Source organism: Megalopta genalis, unplaced genomic scaffold (genome assembly GCF_051020955.1).
Source record: "Megalopta genalis isolate 19385.01 unplaced genomic scaffold, iyMegGena1_principal scaffold0165, whole genome shotgun sequence".
NCBI classification, from domain to species: Eukaryota; Metazoa; Arthropoda; class Insecta; order Hymenoptera; family Halictidae; genus Megalopta; species Megalopta genalis.
This window is the reverse complement of record NW_027476234.1, coordinates 247,239-273,705: the sequence shown is the minus strand read 5'-3', so window position 1 is coordinate 273,705 and position 26,467 is coordinate 247,239. Positions and strand designations below refer to the sequence as shown.

Below are 26,467 nucleotides of genomic sequence, written 5' to 3'. Positions count from 1 at the left end.
ATCCCTGCGCGGAATCGCAGAACAGCTTAAGGTGAACGGAAACGACCGACGAAACCAACTTCTGCCCGGTCAGCTGTGGCTCGATCTACGGTGTATTGAAATCTCTCAACAGTTTGTTGATCAAACGAACACCGTCCTCGCTTCTCCAGATCCAAGAATCAATTTTTTTCCGCGTCCGAACGCTGAACGTCGACGTTGAAAAATGTTTAATTGGTGTTTTTGATCAATTTCTTGTTCTAATAATTGTAACGTCGACGCGGCAAAACCGACAACCATAATGGCGTACGACATTGTTTAAAAGTCTATTTTATTTGGATAATTATTTTGTACAGTAGAACTTCGGTTATGCGAATTAATTATAACAACGTGGACGTTTGCATAATGGAACAATTACTTAGTATTAGTTATACAAGCAGTATAATTAGTATTACTTATACAGCAGATTTTGGGGTACCCTGTAGTGTTCAGCAGCATCGTTATTGTATTTTTCAGATATAGTAATCAGTGTTTATTGATTTGTGTAATAAATAAGATTATATTCAGTATTAATAATAATAACAATAATAATAATAATTTTATTTCAATCCATACTTTCGCATTGAAGTTTCGAGTGTTTTTACAGTTACTTAAATTTTTTTATTACACTGTTTTGTATTCAATAATACAGATATAGTATATAATTATACTACATCTGTACTATTGAACACAATAGTATGTCGTATAAAGCTTGATTTAGACTGTGACACCAGTTCGTATAATAAAGGCTGCCAATAACAGTTAATTTTTTAAATTTAATGTCGTTAAAAAAATTGTAGCATATTTAATTTCCTAATCAATGTTTCGTTAAATATTTTATCTGGACGAATGTCTTAAAATATTTCCTAAAACAGGCCTGTTATATAATATTGCATAAATACCTGCTCACGATCTAATTTCCAATTGCAATGACTCGAACAGTATTCCATTGATACCATTCTTTTAATGTTAACCGTTTAATTTCATTAATCTCTCATTTCTGTTCCCACGTGACTGAATAAAACACTTAATAATACATTACATAATTACAATATTCATGGAAATTCTCGTCCTCGTACATCATATTACAAAAATTAAAATTGGAGAATTTCCTTTATCATCGAAAAGATTTTTCATTATAAAAATAAAATAAAAACGCTGTTAATCCTTTGTTAATTTATATGTTTTCTTGAATTTAGGAACCAGCACTAATAATAAATGAGTAACTAAATGAATAATAAGTAAATCTGTCGAATTTTATAATTAGACATATCTAATTAGATATGTTTTATAATTGTAATGTTATTATAATACGATTAGACTAAATAATTATATTATAATGTTATAATAGAATTGTTTACGAATGATATTCTATAAATACGACGATTATCAAATATATAATTTTGTATATAAAATTTTTTATGATTTTTGTGAAATGCGTTTATAATTTTGGTAAGATGTTTTTATAATCTTTATTAAATGTTTTGTTAGGGATATCTTCGTATCCCTTAGTGCTTCATCCTGGCCGCCCCGAGGTCGTCGCCGACGCGTCACCGGCGGCGTCCACCGCGTACCACTCTGCTTGTTTCTTATGGTCACAGTCTGTGGGACCCATGTGCACGCTAGCCACGTTTTGTACTAATGTTTATTAAACCACGTTGTGTTAAGTAATTAACCTGTGTCTCTCACTTCCATACCTCTTATCATGTTTCTATCATTTTTAGAAAATGTTTCCTCGATTAATAAAATGTAGTTATAATTCTTACAAAATGTAGTTGTAATTCTTACAAAATGTAGTTATAATTCTTAGAAAATGTTTCTATAATTCTTATAAAATGTTTAAATAACTTTTATAAAATGAATGATGAGAAGTTTGATACAAAATTTGCAAGCTTTCCGTGAGATTAGGGTTATCCAGAAGTTCTGGAAAAATATTAATCCTTCGCTCCTGCGTTGTCATATTTTCGTTTCGTTATCGGATATAAATGATTCAGCTAGAGCCGATAATCGAATGCTTTTTTCGAATACAAAAGTGAGTTTGGTTTTTATTTCCTGTGGATTGAGATTCTCTTCGCTCTGCGTGAATACATTGGCATGCATATCATACTAACTGTTGTTGCTGCAGACTGCATTGATTTTAATCGCGCAAATTTTCTCATATATTACCATCGAAATCTAACATGAGTATTTCAACGAGATTTAATGTGCAGTAATATTAGATTAAAAATTACAAAATTTAAATTTGTTACATTCAATTCATTTATTTTGTGTATAATAATCTAGTTTTATTTTGAGTTTATTCAATATTTATAGTTTATATACATAATTATTTATAGTTCATTTAGAACTCTTTTTACATGTACACAATTATTTATATCTTTTATACGATTTATTCTATATACACATACGTAGTTATTTATATTTTATTCAGGGTATATTTTATACGATATATTTTATACAATTATTCATATTTTATCTCTAATTTACTCTATATGTACATAATTATTAATGTCTTCTCGAAAATATACATATCTACATGTAATTTTAGTGACGCCTTATTTCAAATTCATTTTGTATAAACATAATTGTTTATGCTTTATTTATTTGTTCTATATACGCATCATTACATATGCTTTAATTAAATGCTGTCTTAATTGTTATACTTTAAAATTGATTTTATGCGTAACTATTCAAATTTGACTTAAATTTTTCGACAAGATATATTAACGCAACAAACATTCCAAAAATAAAATTGACATTCGCGTAAACGATTCTTGAAAGTATTTCTATTTTAATAAATCAAATACTTGCTCGCCTCGAAATGCAATCAGCCATTTTGCATACAAACATTTGAGCGGAACACTGAATTGACATCCGCAAACTTAGAACTTCGAGTAACAAAACAACGGCTCCATTTCTTGATAAAAATCAAATTTCCCTTTCCAGCTTTATCCATTTCTTTTACCGTACTGTTTTAGAATTTTTCATATATTCCACGCCGGGGAACCGCTACACTCCAGCAGATTAACAATCTTTTTGTTTCTCCTCTCGTTCGGAGAACAAAGCAGGTTGATTTTATGGCCGCCATGCAATCTTTCGAGAGCGCGTTGCAAGAAGCAGTATAATTTCCGACAGAACCATTCCTCTGGCGTGGAAAGAATTTTACAGACTATTCCGGCTTCAGCTAATCTGTCCACAAAGTTTTAAGTCCATGATCTTATTACTCTCGTTTCGAAAAATGACCGAAGATCAATTTCTGTTTTGGTTGTTCCGATTTTTAGAAAAACACTTCTATATAAAAGAATATTCGTACGTTCGTATAATTTTTCCTAAATAAACAGCGAGAATGGGATACTTTTAGATCATTTAAAAGTTATTCATTAATAATATTATTAATATTAATATTATTCATATATTAACAATTTTATTATTAATACTAAAACATTTCAAAATTTCATATATTTGATTAATCATTTAATTGATTAATCAATTAAATTAAACTTGCAAAGCAAAGTAATATGACATCGATTACTATTTCAACATTCTTATCTATTGCAAATCTTAATAGAATTAAGAAACTTTTATGAATGAGCATAGAAATTAGATTTTAAATAATTTTGTCACTCGCATACAGGTGACGTAGTCAAAGTGTTAATGATGCAATTAATATAATTTAATAGTTTCACTTAAGTTGGATACGTTAGAATTAACAGTTAATTTTTGTATAAATAATTTCGAAAATGAATATCTTATCGGTGTTTGGGTCAAAATAATTGGTACAAGTAGCTTTTTCAAGTGTCGGTAATTGGGACATCTGCATTATTTTTATTCTTCATTAATTTCACATCAAATTTATGCTTTCTACAAGTATTTATATATATATATATATGCAACAGATGAACAAAAAATCATGCTTAATGTGTCGGTAATTGGGACCCTTACCCTACAGTGCACGTTACAGTGCATTCTTCTAGAGCACATTGAGCGTTACAAAATAATATACATCCTCGTCCAAAAGTATTGGAACTATATTTATTTAGCATAAATTATAATATTAAAAATAAACAAACATGGAAAATAAAGAAGAAATAAAGAAGAAGTAAATTTAAGAATAAGTTAAAATAATTCAGGCAATTTCCTATCGAATTTTCTGCAAGCCTTCTGATACTTTTGTAGGGGGGTGTACGAAGCACCCGGACACCGAGCGACTGCGATCTCTTTAAAAATCGAACGAGAATCAACGTTCTTGGAGAAAAAGCGCTCGTTTACGATTTGGTCCAGCAATTAATAATTAGTTTATTGGGTTGTTGGCGGTGAAACGTGCTCGACGTGCGGAACGCTTTAATTGAAATTGGAGCAGAAGCGGCTCCGTGGTCAATATTCCATGAATATTTTGCACTTGCGAAAGAACTCCATGAATGCCACCTCCTCTGCCGGCATTATTAAATCGCCGGCGTCTACCGTAATGTATTGTGCGTTACGTATTGTCGGTGTATGAAAACAAGCGCGAACGGCGCCGCGCCGCGCCGGGATAAAGGGAACGCAACCATAATATGCTGACGATAATGAAAGTGTGTTGCCGGCAAGAACGGTCAAAAGTGCCCTAAATTCGGCTCGCCGCGATGTCGAAATACGATGAAGCTACAAATAACTTGTGCCAGCAGAAACCACCGCCTGCCGAAATATGGCTTTGCAATCGTTATTTGCAACGTTGTTTGTTAAATACGGGCCTTGAAACGCGACGCGGGCGACCTTTACCGCGATTCCGTGCCAATTCCCGTGATTCCGTATTTAATTGTTGAGAAAATATTATTAGCAACGTTATAAGCAATTATTATTATTTTTATTATTTAAATTGGTTTCTTTCATGAATTCGGACGTATTTTGAACGAAGACTTTGTGGAAATTGTGGAAGCTTTCATTGGACGGATGTTTTTTTAAACATTGTTTATACCGGCCTTTATTGGCAAATTTTTGACAATGGATTCGTTGATAAATTTTGTCAGTATCTGATTTATTATACTTGTTTCTTATTTTTGGAATTGTAACTCAATTGTGATTATAAATGTTAATTGAAAATTCGATATTATTTCACTTTATATATAAGTACGATTGTAATATTCAATCTTACTAACTTGGGCACACTTACAATGAAAATCATATAAAAGACTATGACTTTTCTTTTTGGCTTCTTTAATATTATAACTTTTAACAGCAACTTTCATTGTAAGTTAATTGTGATTTAATATCATTGATATTTCAATCAATTAATTTCAATCAGAACTTTGATTTCAATTATCGATATTTATTAAAAATTTGCGGTAACCTCAATGTTATTATTACTGTAATTTTCAAGTTACTTTGGGCACGATTTCAATAAAAATTGTGTAGGAACTGTATTTGAATGATCTTAATTCTTTTCCTTCATTTGATGTTGCAACTTTTAATAGCACATTTAATTGTATCTCTTATAATTTACTACCATTATCTTCAGAACAAAAATTGTAATTTAATTATGATTTACATTAAATACAAGTATCCAATACATTCGAATATACTGTAATTCGAATATACCGTGTCGAATATACTGAATATACTGTAATTATCAGACTGCAGACTTTTATGCATTTATGGCAAAAATGTGTCACACTGTTTTCGACTTATCAAAACTATTCCAAGAAACAATTTATTTTTACACAATGTAGATATTTCTTACAACCGTGTTGGAAAATTGATATTTTGCATAAAGATCCGCAGTTTAGTAATTACAATTATATGAAAACTCGATAAAAATTATAATAACTCCTTGACAAGATAATTTAAGAGGCTTGTCTTAAATAGAACACCGTGTATAACTAGCGTTGACATTTCCAAAATATCACCGTAAACATTAACATGTTCAACTTTCTGAACAAACCCTCCTCAGGCCGTCGTAAAGAAGCAAGCTAACAATAAGTAAATAAAACCGCAGCGTTCATTCGACAGAAAAGTGTACTTTGCAAGTGCAGGGACGTACTCCTTGGAAAAAAGATCACACTCTCCGACGTTTGAGCTTGACACACAATGTAAAATTACCTTGTTCAACTTTCTCCTATTTACTACAGAAACAGCGGCTCTCTCGAAATACCATCGTTCCGACTATTGTACATACAATTTCATTCTCAGCCTCAGTCTAAGTCTCAGTCTAAGTCTCAGTCTCATTCTTAGCCCCATTCTCAGACTCACTCCCATTCACAGTCTTACACTCAGTCTTAATCTGAGTCCCATTCTCGGTTTCAGACCCATTCTCAGACCCATTCTCAGACCTATTCTCAATCCCATTCTCAGCCTCATTTTCAGCCCCATTCTCAGTCCCATTTTCAGTCTCATTCTCAGATTCATTCTTATTCTTATTCTCGCCCTCATCCTCATTTCCCGAAGCCAGTCCCCGCCCGTGCTGCTCTACGTCGGAATTCAGCACGCTCAGCACTATTGCGTTCCGGAAAAAAGTGCGTGAGCGGTGTCGTCACACCGAAAAATCGGTTTAAAAGCCAGCCAAATCGTCCAAGCATTCAGTTCGCTACGATTGTTCAACCGATTCTACATCGATGAATTCGTTAACAGCATGTCTGTGCGGTTTGTTGGTAGCTGCGATGGCAGTGCAAGCAATGCCAGCTGGCAAACTGGAGACCAAGATGGCCGAATCCTCGGCGATCAGTCCCAAGGATTTCCATTTGGAGGATGCGGGTGCTGAGAAGGACAGGCTGAAGAAGCAGGCGTCCTTCTGCGTGGAGATCCGTCCAGGTGCTCAAAATGGACAGCAGGTGTCTCAGGATGGGTCGCAGATGAAAATGCAGGGCCTGAGCGTGGTGCAACAATCGCAGGTGGCGCCAAAGATGCAGAGTTACAGCTTCCAGCAGGCCCCGCAGCCTGTGCAGTCTCTGGGAGTCTTCCAGGCTCCTCAGGTAGCAATTGCGTCGTGCTTTCTAATTTACCATGCTTCTCTCGACGCATAAATTCACTATGATCTGCATGTATCTTGATTTTGTGTTATTTCTTGAGAATCGTGAGAGATTTAAAGTTTTCGACAAAAGTTGTTCGTTTTTCGTAAGAGCTCTCATTTAGTAAATAATTCATCGATTGTTAATTTCGATCGATGAAAATGTACACGTAATTCTCCATTTTGTGTCATAAGTCTTTGTAATTATTTGTATAATTTAAAGGGAGAACTTATGCGTTCGAAGTTTTTTTTATCGCTTATGGTTACAGTAACACTTAATTTCTCGGTGATTCGAAGAATTTATTCGAAAAATTGATTCAAAGGATGTCTTCGAAACGTTATTCGAGAATTTATTCGAATCATTATTTGAATGTAACATAATTCGAATAAAACTTTACTCGAATCATTATTTGAAAGAAACTTTATTCGCGAATCATTATTTGAATAAAACTTTATTCAAATCATTATTTGAATTCGTTATTTGAATAAAGTTATATTTGAATAATTTATTCGAAAGATTAGTCGAATAAAATTTTATCCGTAAAATTTATTTTCAAACTGTACGAAAAAATATTCATAAAATTTATTCGAATTGTTCAAATGAAATTCTACTTGTATAATGTCCAACTCTGCTATTCCGCCATATCGTTGATTTCATCGCCACTGTGAATTCTGTTGGCGTAGTACCGATCTCCAAACTTCAACGCTAATTGATAGTTCTTAAAAATTCGTACCGACGGAGCTTGTGTGTGTTATGAAATAGTTTTCCATCCTCAGGCATACGTGGTGCCCCAGCAGTCGTTCGTGGTCCCCCAGCAGGTGGTGCCCCAACAGGTGGTTCCCCAGCAGATGATGCACCAGCAGGTGGTCCCTTCGGTGCAGACTCTGCAGATCATCCAGCCATCTCAACCTTGCCCTCAGGAGTCGAAGGTGCAGATCGTAGAAAGGAGAGTCGAGGTCCCAGCACCGACTCCAGTCCCCGAAGTGGTCACTGTAAAGCCCCAGCCCCAGCCCGAGAGGATCGTGGAACCGCAGACTCAGGTGATCGAGACCATTAAGCTGGTCCCAGTGCCCCCAGTTTGCAAGGATAAACTGGTTGTCGTGCCCTCCAAGCCCATGGTGGTCGTTCCTGAGCCAACTATCGTCAAGGTGCCTCATTGCACTCATCAAAGCGAAGGGATGACCTGCAACTGCAATCAACAGGCGATAAGGGCTGCCGCCGTAGGACCTGTTGATCACATGCATCACATGCACATGAGGGCTCATACTCATCCCATGCACCTTGGCAAGATGATGACTGACTTTCGTTTCCTCAAGGACCCAAAAGCTTAGAGGTAGGTGAGGAAATGTGTTAAATGAGCATTATTTAGGGACTTCGGAGTGTTAACCAACGCGGGGGTGCTATTGAAATATGAATTCAGGCAATTTTATGAATCTAGGGAATTTCGGTTTCATGAATCGGTGGCTATCTTTCGGGGATTCACAGTAAAACAGGTTAGGGAAGTTTTTGTTTATTTGTTAACCTGGTTTTACGAGATTCACAATGTTGAATTCTGGGGGAAATTCTGTTTTATAATTGCATCAATGCAGAACAGAATTATTTGGAACTTAATTCAAATGGACGGGTTGACTTTTTTAGATCCAAGTTCAGGAAATGTGTGGTTATGTTTGTCAGTTTCCGGCACTCTGCATCGAGATTCCTTCAAGTTAGATGCTTGAGTAAATTGATAGTTCGTAGGGTTGAGAAGGAAAAATTTTCAATTCTGAGTCTAGCAGTTTGGGGAATTCTTGTTTTATGAATTGGTGGCTATCCACAGGGATTCGCAAAGTGGCAAACTAGAGAATTATTGGATTATAAATTCATAACAGTGCAGGTTACTTACGATATTAAATTCTAGGGGATTTTTTACTATGTAGAGCAGAATTGTTTGGACCCATATTCAAATGAAAAGTTGATTTCCTTTTTAGCTTCAGGTGTAAAAAATGTGAGGTTATGTTTAACAGTTTCAGACATTATAATATTGGGATTCCTTCGTGACAGAAGCTTAAGTAAATTAATGGTTTTTCAGCTTGAGATTTTTCAGTTTTTCAGTCCAGGAAATTTTGTGTTTCATAAATTGCTGGCTTGTCTCTGGATATTCAGTGTGTGGCAAGCTATAGATTTGATTTATAAATAGAATGTTTGGGGACAGAGTGGTGGTCTAGTGAAAATGTTATTTTTATAAGTCCATCTATACAGTAAATATCTATTTTAATCTTTATTCAAACGAAAAGTTGATTTTTTAGCTCTGAATCTAGTAAATGTGAGGTTACGTTTGGATACTTTTGCAGCACGACGTATTTCTTACACTACAAAATTAAAATTTCTTCTCTTCTTCTATAAGATGTTTAATTAAACGCATGATTCATGGGGCTCGGGCAAAATCAAAAAATATTAAACGACCTTTCACGAATCCGTGGCAGTTTAAGGCTAGGGAATTATTGGTTTATGTGCTGGCAACAGCGCCTAGGGGATTCAAAATGTGGACTTTTAGCAATTCATGTGAAACAAAATAATTCAAAACTTTATTTCATTAATCCTGAGTGATTTTTATTGAAGTTTCTGGGATTATTAAATAATAATTATTAAGGATATTAAATAGACGGGGACATTAAAAGAGGGAATTAAATTAACATTGCAAAAATTCGTTATCCGATGCGAGAATAATAATTCCAACAATGTGTAGATTTATTTCAGCGAGCCTGGTGAAACTGCGAAATTTAATTTCGGCACATTCTCTGTATCGCAGATGAGCAATACACGTTGGATTTTCTGATGACTCTACAGCGAACGCGATGACGATCGATCTGTAGGACTCTAAAAGTAGATTCCGATGTAATGCTTCTGTACGCTCTGCGAGATCAAATAAAATGAAAAATTTGATGATACAATCACGTTGTTCAGCCGGCTAATTAGCCAACAACTCCCTGTAATAAATTTCCTACGAGCTAATTTAATTCCCCATCGGAAGTTTCCTCACCAATATTTAAATCTTCGGTCCCTCTATTTAGTTTAAATTACGCTTTTCGGTTCGGCGGCTTTTCACGTGAAATAATTACACGCCGTTTAATTTATCTCATTACGTTCATACTTGCTACAATTACGTCATTGATTAAACAACGAACAGCCGTACTTTTAATAATGACTCGAACATTTGATACGATTTTAACACACTTCCCGGCCATTAATTCTTTTCAGTTTCTATTCTCATCGTTGTTTAAATAATTTATTAAATGGAAGGTATCGCTATTACGAAATATTTAAACAATTTCGCAAAATTAAGCTAAAAAAGGTAGTAGGCTCCTATATATTTTGTGACTTTTATATAAATTAATTTCGAGCGATGGATAAGCATATAATTTTATAAATTTGGCATACTTTGGGCAGACTTGGCATACTTTTACACTGTCCGACACGATTTTTGGGTTCCTATAGCCACTATGAAATTCTTGTAGAGCTTCACTCCCTGAACAAGAATCCGTAAACCGAATTACTCCATCACCCTCAGTTTTTTAAATAAACGAACTTTTGTAAAAACCCAAAATTTTCGACAAAAATGAGGTATTGCAAGAGAAAAGTAAAAACGTTAGAAAGTTCTAATTGGTGTTGAAAGATAGAGGAGTTACCAACTCCAAATACTCTGGTGTGATTTTTTGTGTGAAATATAACACAGTTTGGTGATTATTATCCACAGAAATATGTAAAAAAAAACAGAACATTGAAGTACTAAACAAAGTTCAAATATTATTTACGAAAAGTGGATGCCCCATTGGATCTCTCCATCGGTGTCGATTACGCGTAGTTTCGGCCCTGTCAGACAGAGAGAAGCGAGCAGCTAAGCTCATGGCGGCAAAACGTCGTGTACATGTTGCCGTCGAACATTTTCTCGATCTACTCGAAATGTATATCGTTCCGACGCTTTTACCGGGCCGTTTCTTCTTCAGAAATGTCTACAGAATCCGATCCTGGGTAGAGTTTTCGTGCCGAACAAAAAACTTTTCGTAAAAATACAAAAATATTGCGCAGAAACTGCTCACGTCGACACTTTTTTAAATTTTCACATTAATTTATTGTTATTTAGGACCAAAAACAATTAATAAATTGCATGCCATTATATTCGGGAAACTCTCCTCTATCTTTTAACACTAATTAGAACTTTCTAACGTTTTTACTTTTCATGCAATACCTCATTTTCGTCGAAAATTTTGGGTTCTTACAAAAGTTCGTTTATTTAAAAAACTGAGGGTGATGGAGCAATTCGGTTTTCGGATTCTTGTTCAGGGAGTGTCACAATCTTGTCGGACAGTGTAATTAGTGATATATAAATTGTGACAATTAATATCGTTTTTTAAAATCGTTTTACACTCTAAATTACATACACATAGCTTTACTATTAATATTATGGCATCGACATAAAAATATACGTCATTAAACGTGCAGCAACGCTTTTACGCTTTGAAAGATCTTCGAGAAACAGGTCTGTCAATTAAAAATATTGGAAAAAATTATGGCATTGGCATTAGAACAATTCAACGCATTCACATGATGCTACAAAAATGAATGCGCTTGGAAACGAAAATAAACGCGAACTTCAGCGAAGAAAAATAGTAAAGCTACATTATTACGATATACTAAATAAAAAATTATTATCATGGTTCGTACAAAGAGGGATACTAGGAGACCGTATAACCGATGCTCTTATATTAGACAAGGTGGCGGAATTAAGAGAAAATTTTCCGTCATATTCGGGATTTAAAGCGAGTCATGGGTGGTTAACAAGATTAAGAGACAACATGGCATACGCTTATCAAACATAGACAGGGAGAAAGCTAGTGTTGATCAGGATGCATCAAATGCTTTTATAATCGATTTTGAAAAGATGGTAGAGGAAGAAAATATAAGTTTGGAAAATGTTTACAATATGGACGAAGGTGGACTTGTATGGAAAGCACTTCCAACAAGAATACTGGCTAGAGAAGAACGTTCCCGGCGAGGTCGAACAGTGAACTGTTAGATCTACGGAGGTCGTAAGTCTCCGATTAAATCGTGTATGACACCGAGTCTGCGCGATTTCCTATGACTCTTTCGAGTGATACGGATGGTAAGTTGATAAAGAATGGTTTTAACATTGGCTGATATCAATAACACTATATTTTAACATAACATAACAATTTTTAACGCTAGGGTGACTAACTGTACTTGGCTTAGAATGAATTGAGTTGATGGTGAGACCATCGACGGAGTCTTAACCAAATTTTTTACGCGTTGATGTCTGGTTAGTATTTATCCGTTCGTTGTCTGTTTTGTTTTTTAAGAAGATTCGTTAGGGGCGTGAAGTTTTCAATGAGACACTCGGATTCAATGTTTTTTCAAGTTTTCCGGATCTAGAAAGAGAGGCAGTCGTTTTGATATATTTATATTATATATTTATATATTTATCACCTAATACAGTATCTGATCTGGAACCAATGGATCAAGGGATCATAGGAAAAACAAAAAGGTGACCGCCCCGAAGTAACAGTCACTTGCAGGTATGAATCGTACCTGCGAGTGAATCTCACGAAGAATCCGCGCGTCTCGAAGGTTGACCGTGGCGCAGGTAATAAGACTGGGGAAAAAGTGGGTAATTGGGTAATTGGTGTTGTGCAGAAGGTAAGGGGAATACGTGACGGTGAGAGAATTTTGGCGACCAGATGTAGGCAGCGTTGAAGGAAATATTACAGGCAGGAAATAACGGCTTTTCGGTATAATTAGATACTATTATTACGGTCGCTTATTTGTTTGTGGAAAGACGCTTGCAGTACAGATGGAGTCGTTTGATAATTTTCGGAATCTATTGTATGGTAGGGACGGTGTTGGGTCGAGCGTTCGAGCCGCGTATGCTTTATTACTATCGATAGCTTCTATATACTTTTAACGCGGAACAACAAGTCTTAATGGACATGAGGCGAAAAAAGATAGAATTACAATTGGCTTATGTGCAAATGCGTTAGGCACACATAAGATTATGCCTATTGTAATTTATAAATATAAAAACCTAAGAGCTTTGAAACATGTACTTTCATTACCTTACAGGCAGGAAATAACGGCTTTTCGGATAATTAGATACTATTGTTAATTTTACTATTGGTAATTTTCGGAATCTATTGTATGCTTATGTCCCGACGGTGTTGGGTCGATCGGTCGAGTCGCGTATGCTTTATTAATATAGATAGCTTCTGTAATACTTTTAACGCGGAACAATTGTAGTTTCTAAGTTGATGATTTTTTCGAGCCGTCTTCTTTCCGGCAATAAAGTCATTTCTGCATTTTCGAGTAATGCACGCCTCATCGGCAGCATTTTTTATAATAGGGTCATTAGCACGCACCGCTTCGGTCGCCCGTCCAGGCTTTCTTGCTACCTGCGGCACTGCGTGCTACGTCACTTTTACATCCCCTTTCATCGCGTCACTGATCAATCAATTTCTATTCTTCGTTTCTTGTGTCATTGTGTCATTCAACAAAAAGTCTTAGTGGACATGGGGCGAAGAAAGATAGAATTACAATTGGCGTATGTGCAAATGCGTTAGGCACACATAGCATTATGCCTATTGTAATTTATAAATATAAAAAGCTAAGAGCTTTGAAACATGTACTTTCATTACCTGTAATTTTTAAATCGCAGTCAAATGCACGGATGGGTAGAACGTTATTTTCAGATTGATTTGAAAACCATTTCAAACCATCAGTAAAACAATATCAGGAGGAAAAACAAATATCGGAGAAAGTAAAATGATGTTAAATGATTGCGAAGCCTACAAAATTTCGCTACAAGAAGAGGAAGATTTTAAAATTATATATTTACCATCTAATACAGCATTTGTCCTGGAACCAATGGATCAAGGGATCATAGGAAAAATAAAAAGAATTTTCCGGCACAAGCTTTTGCGACTTGTTTTAACATATGATCAAGGAATAAATGAATTTTATGACGATTACACATTAAAAACCTGTATTGACATTTTATCGGATTCGTGGTTCAAAGTTACAACAAAGAACATAAAAAATGCATGGAATAAACTGCTACATAATAATAATCCTGCTGGCCCTTCAATTCAATCACACATGGGAGAGTTTGAACCTGATTGGCCAGAGATAATGAGTGCAATTACAGGAGAGCAATGCACCCTGATACATGCCACACAATTTTTATTAGACTGTGAGGAGGAAGAAAGAAGGAACGAAAACGAAAAAACAGAACTGCAAAATGAACCAAACAACCACAATAAATTACATGCGGCCCTTAAGTTATTGACATCTTACAGTAAAAGAGAACCACCTTACATACAACACCTTATGGAGGCATTAAAATTATATCTTTTGAGCAAGGATAAATTAAATAAGTAAGTACATACGTATTCATATACAATGGTAAAAATTTGCAGCCAATTTGAATATGAATTATTTACAAATTAATGTTTTTTTTTTACATTATTTGTTATTAGAAAATAGAGGAAAAACACCACCTTGTTATAACGACGTATTTTATTTATTACGTAATTTACTAAAATAAAATGAATTACAGATTAAGTATCAAGTAAATAAATGTTGTTCAGTCTCATTGCAAGGCTGGAAATCTGTTTCGGTTTCCTTCCGTATTCAGGAAGAAGATCCGAAAGAACGAAATTATTTTATTGTGAAAAGGTGAAAGTTTTAGTATTTTAGGTGTACCCGGTGACTACGCGACGCATCCCGATTGCCATAGCCAGGGTGGTACCAGCGATCGCGAACTCTCTGAGGTCCACCCTTCGTACCTGCGAAAACTGTGACAGCAGCGCACCAATTTGCATCTGATCGATTGTACCAAACCATCGGAAAATAGCATTTAAAGCGACAAATTTGAATTTTTTGGGAGAATCAAATAAACATCATTGCCTAAACTTTTCACCATCGCACACCACGTGCATCTTGGCAGCGCATTACGCGCAACGTCTATCGTCTTTGATTCTATTGGCAACAGAAATATCTGTCCAAACTATATCACGTTTGGTCTCATTTGAATCAGAAATCCATCAGCAATATGTTAAAAAAAAATCAGTATTAAAATGTTAAAATTAAAAAAAATCTATGTCATTGTATTATGAGCTGTCTTCCGGGAATTCGAGTCAAAGGAGCCGGGGCGCGTGCCGCAGCACACGTGTTCACCGACTCGCATAGCGAGAAAATCGATAAATTACAGGGTCGCGCAATATCTCGGTGTCAGAAGTGGCATACTTAAGTCGCGCCAGGAAGAGAGACACTACTATACATGTATATACGGTCAAAGGACGTAACGCCCACGCGACACAATCTCTCAATAAGAGCGCGGTCCCTAGATCGAGATGTTCGATCTCAATCCATAAAACCGCGGTGTCACCAGTCTGGCTCATAACGCGTCACGGCTGTCTGGCCTCGGAAAGCGAGGGAGAGGCTCTTCGGAATCGAGCAGATAGCACCGTAGGACCGCTGTCAGCCGGCAAAGACCGAGCACCCGGCGATCTATCATCCGCGATCCTCTCCCGGGAACGATTGTTAAAGAGTTTCGAATGACGGCCGGCCATTTGCGATCGATGGCCCATCCACGCGCGAGCGCGATATCGGTTTTTCCACCTAGAATTAGTATCTGGCTACGTTCAACCCCCCGTTTGACTCGGCAGCCGTTCCTCCCCCCCTCTCCATAAGAGACGAGAAGAATCCCGGGGGTTATAGGAAGAGGATTCTCGAGGTTCTAATCTCCTGATGGTCGGTCAGCTTAGCTTTTTACGGGGGCCGTATGAAAAATCTATCAGGGTTAAAGCGTCGCTGAATCATTGATCGCTTATGCACACCGGCGCGGCTTTATCGGATGGATTCTCCTGTGAGGAACCGTTTCCGAGCGGCGCGCCGATTTGAAAAATTCAGCCGCGTACCGGGCACTAATAGAGGACTTTTTGCAAGTTGACGAGCCATCCGAACCGGGTGCGCCCGTTAATTATTTTATGACGCGACGTCCACGGGATTCGCGGCGATGCTGGGGGAGGACTTAGGCTGTCTTCCCACTTGGAACCGTTTTATAGCCAATTTCAATCGACCGATTTCAATGAAATTTTCAGCGTGTACAGGGTGTTCCACGTAACCTTTGCCACGATTTTTTCCAGCATCTCCGGCGGTCTAACAAATAAACGTTTCGAACAAATGTTACTCGGTTTTTAGCCGGCTACGGATTGCGATATAAAAAGCTTCGGAAAGAAATATTTTACGTAAAGAAATCAAGGTCACTTTCATTTTTTTTTAAGTTGCACAAGACGAATTCGATGACCTGTTATACCACGACCTTCGGATGACCTTGACGTAACACAGTTTTCAATGACAACATATCACTTCGTTGATCGCATTTTTTGTGCGTCAAGGTTGTCCGTAGGACATGATGTAACATATCGTTGGATTCGTCTTGGCACAAGCTACAATGATATGAAGTAAAAGATATAAGATGCAATTTAAGAAAATGAAGGTGACCTTAATTTTTTGGAATAAAACACTTATTTCTGAAACTTTTTATACCGCATTATTCCGACTATTTTTTATTCAAATTAACATTAGATTTACGGAACCCGTTAAAATGGCGTGTCACCAATTTTTTAATTTACGATTACGGCAAATGTTACAATAACACTTGTTGAGAATCAGAATAAACGTCTTATTGTTACTTTTATAAACTCATTTAAAACAGCTGTTTTTTGTCTAAAAATCTAGTATTAAATAAATATTCCAAAATGTATAATCTTATCTACAAACATCAATTCATCGAACAGTAGTATAAATATTCAACAATAACATTTTTAATCGTCGTAAAATCGATGATAATATTATACCCTCTGAAAAGCGTTCCGTAATAGGTACAGTAAATTCTCCTTAATTGATGCTCAGCTTAGAAACAAAAATGGACAATTTGGGAAGAAGAGATACAATTATTCGAGCTTTGCGGCTCGTTTTTATAGTTAACGATCGTCACCAGCTATAAAAGCGAGCCGCAAGGACACGAAAGCATTCTTTTTGGAAGAAAATTGCTGCTATATTTTTAGACATAATCATTTCAAATTTATATTTATTTATATGTAAAATAAAATTTGTATTCTAAAGATTTCTATGAAATTTTCAATGAAATAATCATCAATTATTAATGAATTGAAAATGAAATAAAAATTGAGACCATCTTCAACGAAAAATTTTAATTCTGACCAACGATGCCCTAAAATATTGGTAGCGGTACGGTAAATTTTGTTGGCGCCTCGGAGTCGCCATTCGAGTGCAAAGGGTTAGTTTTTATAATCAATCGTACGTCAGCGGTGTCTGGCATTCTTCGAGCGTCATTTAAAAATGTTTATTGCTCCATGATATAGTAAAAAAATATACGGTTACGATCGCGAGAGTCTACAGAATCGTTCTACGAAAAATTCGTGCCTCTAGCGTCACAAGTTACACCGGGAAAAATTCTCAAACGCGATAATTTGTCTGCTGAAAAAGAAACTCATCTCCCAGCAATTCGAGTTTCAAACTGAAATCTTCGAAGAACCGACAACGAGATCGAGAAAAGATCGTCTCGCGACGTGTAAATGAAATCGGAATCTACGAGATAAAATTCATCGTCGGTTATCATCACGGCCGGAAGCGTGACCGTGGCCTAATAAGTGTCCTCGAGCGGGTGGTTTCGCTCACCTCTTGGAGCTCTGCGCGCCCATCGCGGCGATCACGGCCGATTGGCGGGAAATTCGAACGGGGTTCCAGCGCGTCCGCGGTGCGGCAACAGCAATCAACCGAATAATTTAAGGGTCCATCGAGATAACGGTAGGTTACGACGCGGGTCGCGTCTGTATTTCCGGCATCGATGCGAACCTATTCGCTTAACGACGAGATTTCCCACGATGCGCAGCACGCACGCGTGCACAAATCGAGAGGACCGTTCGATACAGTCTTTTGTCCCACTGTCGCTGTTAAAATAACGTGATTCCGCGAAAGACACCGGGACAGGAGCGTAATAGATACACTGATACCGAACCGGCCGCGGCCGGCCGATCGTCACCGATTTTACGATTTCCCGCTAGCTCCCATGGACCCCCGTGGACCCCCATGAAACCAATATGGCCGCCGGGAAATAATGGGACAGTAGGGCAGCTCTCTCGCGATACCCTGTGCGCATTTTATGCGAAATCAACTTTAAATTCATCGCGCCCCGCCAGCCGAGAATCATTCTCCCCGACGTGAAACAATTCGCTCGATTCCATTCGAAACGAGATTAGTTTTTTGGTTGATGCGCGCACCGGGACGAACATGAATTCTTCTGGAAATTTGGCGGTACGTCATGCGGCCAGAATATGCCGTGAAATATGATCGCCACGTATCTTTCTTTTAGAAAATTTTAACGTTTTCGTAGAATTTTTAGTCCGTTCTTCGATTTCCCAGGTTTTATTCGTCGATTGTTGTTTATGTATTTAATGTTGTTTTTATGTTGTATGGTTTTTAGTACGGTTTTTTGATGCAGCAATGGCTCGACGAGCATCACGGGTGATCAATTTTATAATTGTATGAAGTGATTGTTTAAACAATTTTTTATCTGGAGCGAGCGTATTTTTACGTTTGCAAGAAAATATTAATATTTCTTGTCCACGACAACATTGAGCTTAATACTAATTTTTAAGCAATTTTTAAGAATTTTTTGGAAAAAAACACGAGACTCTGACCTTTTTTTATAGAAAAATTTTTCGAGTTGGAGTAACTTACTAAAAATTGTTCCGGGTATTCAATTTTATAATCATTAATATCTGATGTTTGTTTAAACTGTTTAATTCTAGGAAAATACGTAGCAAAATATATTTAATGATAATAACAACCTTGAGGAAAACACTAATTTTTTAAAGATTTTCGAAACAACATGAGAAGTTGACGATTTTTTAAATTAGCAACTAAAGCATTCGAATAATTTTCTTTAATTAAATGATTTAATTTTCAATAATAATAATAATTATATAACTATAAACAATTTTCGTTAATTTAATTCAATAATTTTGTTAAATACAATTTAATTTTGTCCAATAAGTGTTAATAAATTATTTAAAAAATGGCATTTTAGAAATCGTTTTCGGTAAAATTATTATATTATTATATTTCATTTTATTATAAATTCCATTTTATTATTATAATTAACTTAACGTCCGACTTTGTTTCACGGGCCTGTCAAAGGGGAAATTTAGAAAATTTTTAAGATTTTGTGAAATATGTTCGTAGTCGCTAGAAGCTACAACGTAGTCACATTTAAACAAAATCCGAAACAGTACTCCGAACGGTGTCCGTTTTCGCGTGAGTAGACCCGAATTTATGGTTGCGTCTGATCGTTACATCGAAAATATCTGCGGATGCCAAGGATTAACCGTAGCAGGTAATAAATCAGAAAAGCGTTTTGTCTCGTAGGAAGCAGAAAGAAATGAGGGACTCGACGAAAACTCGCCACCGACTCTACTTTTGGCAAACGACTGCGGGCGATATATAATACTGTAAAATACTAAAATGTATAAGGGAGAATAACGTTTTCACGAAAATACTGCTTCCCACGGATAGATCGATATTGTCTACAATTCATCATCGGGAGGACAAGCGCAATACAAATTGAATCATTCGGAAATCTTAATCGTTTCTCAATGGTTAATTTTGAAAATAGTGTTTTTTTTATTTTGAAAAATTTAATTTATTATTTATATAACATTAATAATTATAATTATACATTTATTATTTAGATAATGATAAGTTATGTACATGTTAAAAATTTCACTGAAATCGGTTGACCTTCGTACGAGCTGTAAATAATTAATGATCGCAAAAATCGCAGTTTTGTTCCGACCTTTTACACTTTTGATCAATAAGTATGAGAAATTTGCAATTTTTACAATCTTTTAACGCTTGTAACTTACCATTGCGTTAAACGATTTCAATGAAATTTTCAGCATGCGTATAACTTACCGAGATCTACAAGACGCATTTTTTACATTTTCGTTAGATTTCATAATATAAACATCCTTTTTTATTATTAAATAATTAACTTTCATATTTCAAAAGAAGTATTCGAAATTTATAGATTTTGTCATTATTAATAAATATAATTAACTAATGATATATATTGAAATTATTAATAAATATTTTATTAAACAATCATTAATTAAATATCTCGAAGTTCGAAAAATCGGCAAAATTAGCCCAAAAGTGATCAAAAATAGCTTCCTCAGATAAGAAAGTTAAACAACGAGAGTTTTTTACTTCGTTTTGTCATTCCAAGTATGTAATAGCAAAATTGTAACATTATCTATTATACAGGTCCCTCTATGATCTAAAAAAAAATTCAAATCGTCTACTCTAATTTTAAAAAAGTTAAAATAGCACCTTGAAAAGTGTTCGAATATCAGTGGGAGTCACTGTATACATATAGCTGATGGCCGGCCTCGGCGACCAAGGGTTGTATTCGCGAGGCATTTTCATGCCCGGCATCTTTTTCGCCGGCATTGTTCGTCCTTGACGAATACGAGGTTCTCTGTTCTTCAGCAAGGGCGAAATGAACAGTCCTCTGAAGCATTGGCGGATTAATGCGTACTGGTGCCCGAGGCGCGATACAAAATTGAGATCCCCAATACGCTATGACACGCTATGACAAATAGAGCGATTATTAAAAAAAGTTTTATTTGAAAATAAAAACTTTATTTATGGCATTGAGAAATTAATTTCAATAACAGCTTTTCGGGACTTTTGCTAGTGCACAGTCGAATGCATGTGTAGATTTCAGCTAGCGACTTGCGTTCATTTGTCGCATATGCATTGCATTTATATCATTTTACCACATGAAATAATATCACGTCGTTCGTTTCAACAGACAGCTGTTATATTATGTACAAAAAAAACAAAATACTACTAATTTATCAATATGTAATTTAATCAAAATAATACATGTTTGCTGGCTTTAAATGGACTTACATCATTTTCATAATTAGTCAATTGTAATAATCATTTAATTTCAGTTATGAAATTTTAAATATCATTTGAAATATATTTTCTATTAATCCATATAATTTTGTTTATTAATAATAACAATAAATAAAATAGGAGTCTCGTTTCTTATTTTGAACGTCAAACATATTTATACATTGTTAAACTTAAAATAAGATATTGTTTTATTTATTTACCGTAAATAACCAGACCCTGTTTAGTCCCGGTAGGTTCTGCTTTCCCTTGCAAATCATAATTTTCATCAAGGCTCGGTGCGAGCCTGTTTACAATGGTTCCTTCATTGACTCATTTGCACTGGCTCGGCCTAATCCGCCGCTTCTCTTTTTTTTTTTAATTTAACCGAACGAGCCAATCCTTGCAAAATCCGTATGACACGACCGGTCATCGCAGGTACATGTGCTTACCTGATAGCCGGCAGCGGTGGCTAATGGTTTTCCACGGGAGACGTTTTCATACCTGGCGCATCTTTTCCGGTAGTATCCTTTTGTCATTGTTCGTCCTTGCTGATTAGGACGTTCTGTCCTTTAGCAAGGACAGTATAAATAGCCTGCCGATGTCAACGGAAACACTTATTCTGCGATCAGTGCAGCAACAACCAGCAATCAGCAAACAGCAGTGATCAGTGCGAAGACTTCGGCGAATTTTCTCAGTTAATTTTCCCAGTAAAGTATAGTGACAATTTCTTAGTGAACTAAAATGGCATGGTACGTACATTTTTGCTATATTTTTCCGCGAACATTCTTCGGTCACTTGTTTTGACTAATGTTTTCCGTGTGTCGGGTATAAGAAAGAACAATTTATTTTTACGAATTTAAATATTTATAAATAAAATATATTTTTCATCGAGACACGAATCAACCTCTAGTTTGGCCGGATACGGAGAATTCTCCCTAATTGATGCTCGGATAGTGCACGAAGATGGACAAGTCGGGAAGAGGAGATACGATTATTCAAATTTTTGTAAATTGAAATCTTGAAAATTATAACATTTAAATACTAGATAATTTAAAAAATGTACATTTAGAAATCGAAGAACTTAAAAATCGTGAATTTGTAAATCAAAGAATTTAGAGATTGAAATCTTAAAAATTAGATCATATAGAAATCAGCTAACTTCGAAATTGTAAATTTATAAATCAGAGAATTTAAAAACCGTCAATTTGAAAATCGGACGATTCAGACATTGGAATCTTAAAAATCAGAAAGTACAGAAACCAGATAATTTCGAAATTATGAATTTAGAAGTATGCGCATTGAAACATCGTGCCATTCGAAACGGTTGGATCGAGAAATTGCAAGTTTCTCGGAACGGAAAAATGTGTTTAATCCTGGCGTATAAATATTTCCAATTTATTCGCTTATAAAAACGAGTCGTCTACAAAGTTGTCGATTCACCGATAACTATAAAAACGAGCCGCGAGGCTCGAGTAATCGTGTCTCCTGTTCCCAGATTGTCCATTTCTGTGCGTAATCCGAGCGTCAGTTAGGGAGACATTACTGTATCTCCAAACGTTTCTGCAAACTTGATTCGATTAAAGCTTCCGTCGTTTAATATACCGTTTAATATTACTATACCACACGCCATCAGAAGCTGCAAGATACGTGCATACTAATTAATAGTTTCTTTTCGTTCAGTTCCAGAGCTACAACTGAATCCTGCATTCAGTGGGGCTCCATAAATGGTGGAGAAATCGAGTTCGAGTCTCTGACGGAGAATACTTTGGAGGGAGCATTAGAAGTAATAAGGAAAAGCTTTTTCCCCAACGAGAGCATCTGCAAAGGCATAAATCTGTTATCGGATCCTTGTAGCGTCAAAGCGCTCGAGGAGGTGTGTTTGGCAGTTACTAGAGACGGTGTCAGCCTTGTCGCAATCGAAGTCAAGACTCAGAAAGTTGTTGGTGTCGTTCTCAATAAAATTAAGAAAATAAAAAGAGATGAAATTGACCCGCGGTGGTTGTGGGGGCAACCACCGTACGATCGACTTCCCCCGATCATCAGGCATCCTCCTGAAATGACTTGGCTTGAGAGCTTCAGAGAAGATTGTGAACATCACACGGCCAATGCCTACCTAGATTTGATGATTGCTATAAACGACCAGATAAATTTATTCGAATATTATGATGTTGATTGTATTATGGAGTGTATGTTCCTGGCTACGCTGCCGGAGATGCAGCAGCAAAATATTGGCGAGAGCTTAGTGTGCTTGTCCGTGGATGTTGCCAATGCGCTGGGTAGTGGAGAAGATGTGAAAGTACCATTAGCCGATACTGGAGGTGATAGTATAATCCGTCATTACCTGGGCGTACCGAAGTTAGTGACTGCCGTCATGACTTGCAATTACGCGCAGATCATCGCGAGGAGGTGCCGCTTTAAGGTCTTTAAAAGGATCAATTACAGGAACTTTGGCTGGGATAACGTACCGTTCCGCGAGAGAATCGGGGATGAGCATCGTGACTTCACTGTAGTAGTCAAGAAAATAAAGAACTTGTACGATTCTTAAAGAAGATATCGCGATATCAAGAAAATTATATTTTATTTAGTATTTACGTGTGTTTAGCACGATTACGATAATATAATTTTGACCGAAGTTGTCAATTATTATCCTCGAAATTATCTTTGGAATTATTAATTTTGAACTTATCATCTTCGAAATTGTTATCTTCGACATTGTGATCATCTTCGACATTATTATCTTCGAAATTATTATCTTCGAAGTGATCCTAGAAATAATTATCTTTGAAATTGTTATCCTAGAAATTATTATCTTTGAAATTGTTATTCTATAAAGTGTTATCTCCGAAATTGTTATCTTTGGAAATATAGATCTCGAAATTATTATCCTTGAAATTATTATCCTTGAAATTATTATCCTTGAAATTATTATCCTTCAAATTATTATCTTTAGAATTATCATCGAAATGATTAAAATAACACCAATTGACCAAAATATATTCGCTATGCATTGCTATTGGAATCTCGTCGATTTATCAATCGACTTATCAATGAAAAGTGTAGAAATAAAACAATGAAATTTATACTTTTCTGCCTGGTTACTCGTCGTTTAAGCCACTTCATGAAGGAACGGAGATCAGGCACTCGCGCATTTGCATCAACATTTGCATTGTTGCGGCGCAACGCCGACGTAAAATAAATAAAGCAAATCGCCGAGAATTCCGGAATTCATAAAGTTCGCACGGAATCGCAGTTATTCTTTTCTGATTATTATTCATGGTCGTGATGAATAAGTCGCGTCCGTTCCTTCGGAACCAACATCTTTTTCTGTGAAATATCAGCGGAACGATGCCGCCGTAGAAACAAATTGGAAATATTTATACGCCGGGATTAAACACATTCTTCCTTTCCGAGAAACTTGCAGTTTCTCGATCCAGCCGTTTTGAAAGGTACGATGTTTCAATGCGCATACTTCTAAATTCACAATTTCGAAATTATCTGGTTTCTGTAGTTTCCGATTTTTAAGATTTCAATTTCTGAATTGTCCGATTTATAAATTCACGATTTTTAAGTCTTCTGATATCTAAATTAACAACTTTGAAATCATTTGGTTTCTAAATTTCCTGATTTTTAAGATTTCAATTTATAAATTCTTCGATTTTTATGTTATTTGATTTTTAAGATTGCAATTTATAAATTCTTTGATTTTTAAATTCACGATTTTTATGTCATTTGATTTTTAAATTTAGAATTTTGAAGTCATCTGATTCCTAAATGTTTTAATTTTTGAGATTCCGATTTCTAAATTCTTCGATTTTCGAATTTGTAATTTTTAATTTTTCAGATTATGGTACCTAAATGTTTCGATTTTTGAAATGCGATATCTTGATTGTTATTTCGGAACAGTTTGTATTCCAATCGGCGATCTATGGATTATTGTAGAGTGGTTTAAACGACGCCGTTATTAACACTGTCCGGAGGTTTGTCGTTTTCACGTTCGAACTAGCCAGCGGTTAATCGAACCTTGGTAATGTCCCGCGTACACGCGGAATTAGAAACGTATAATTCCAATCCAATTCGCCTGCCACGTTGAATTTCATTTACACCGGCGCGACGGCGGTTTTGGTGCGTCCGATTTGATTAGCAGTAACAATTCGGTTGACTGCAGTTTGTTTAGACGATTTAGATTCAATGGATTCAATCCGCGAAGCCGCTCCAAAGGGAAACCGAACGGTTCGCACGATTAGCACTTTTCTTTTCGTTATTAGCTATTGTTATTATCTTGTGTTATTATCCACAGCTTGGTTGTGTTAAATACAAATTGTCTACGTCGATCGCGACATACAAATACAATACTCTATAATATGACCGAATTTGGCTTCCGATGATTCCACCATTTTGCATTTGAATAATGATGTTTCGTCATAAATTTATAAAATTCTATTGCCATTATTAACAATTGATCTTACTTTTCGTAGATTATTATTAAAAGAACAGGATTTGGAACGACTTTATCGCCTAATAAATGCTCTGTGACGAAAGCTAACCCAAAATCGACAATTACTGTTTAGCAACGTACGCTTTCAAAATATGCAAATATCATAATTATACAAAGTTCTCGCTATTAATAATTGTGGCTTGTTAACAATTGTTGTTGTGATAAAATTGTTCGTAATTCATTGTAAATATATTGTCAACAATTGTTGCTGTAATAAAATTGTTCATAATTCATTGTAAATATAATGTTAATAATTTGTATCATTTGTCGTAGACAAATGTATACAAATTCTTGAGCAATTAATAAATTCTCAGTCTGCTTCATTGATAACAAATTTTGCAGTATGTTTTCAATTTCTTTAAAAATAAATATTGACGCAACGATAAAGAAATGTTCAGAATTTTATGAATATAATACGATGATAAATAAAAAGGGAAGTTTGTAAATACGGATATGTAGTTACAATAGAGGAATAATCAAAGTGGTGCACACATCCGATTGACTGCTGCGTTCTCACTGTAATTTCCGATCCGCGTCGCGATCTAGTGGATTAACAGAAGCTTGCGGTCTCGTGTTAAAACGGATATTAACAGACTGCAACTAAAATAATCAATTAAACCCCTTTAACAGAATTGCATGCAGACGTGAATCCTATTAGCGGCTTTGCTCAGCCTCTAATACATTCGTTATGTAACAGAGTTGCAATCATTGTAGAGAGGATAGCGAATTACATGTTTTTGAAAATCCATTGCTTGAATTTTGAATAATTTCCGTACACAGAAAATGGCATCAAATGGTATAAAATAGCATAAAATTGCCTAAAATTGCATAAAATGGGATAAAGTAGCATAAAATGGTGTAAAATGGCAGAAAATGGCAAGGAAAGCTAGTAGATCACTGTTTTTGGTCCCAATGGAAAGAGGAGACTTCATTCTATCAG

At 35.8% G+C, this 26,467-nt stretch overlaps 1 protein-coding gene across 1 annotated transcript; it reads left to right on the top strand.

Annotated features, from left to right (window-relative positions):
* Positions 1-7,828: 7,828 nt before the first annotated feature.
* LOC143262654 (uncharacterized) lies at positions 7,829-9,925 on the top strand. Its single transcript, XM_076528225.1, has 2 exons — positions 7,829-8,328; positions 9,784-9,925. The coding sequence occupies exon 1, from the start codon at positions 7,844-7,846 to the stop codon at positions 8,324-8,326; it is 483 nt and encodes a 160-aa protein (XP_076384340.1). The 5' UTR covers positions 7,829-7,843; the 3' UTR covers positions 8,327-8,328; positions 9,784-9,925.
* Positions 9,926-26,467: the final 16,542 nt, after the last annotated feature.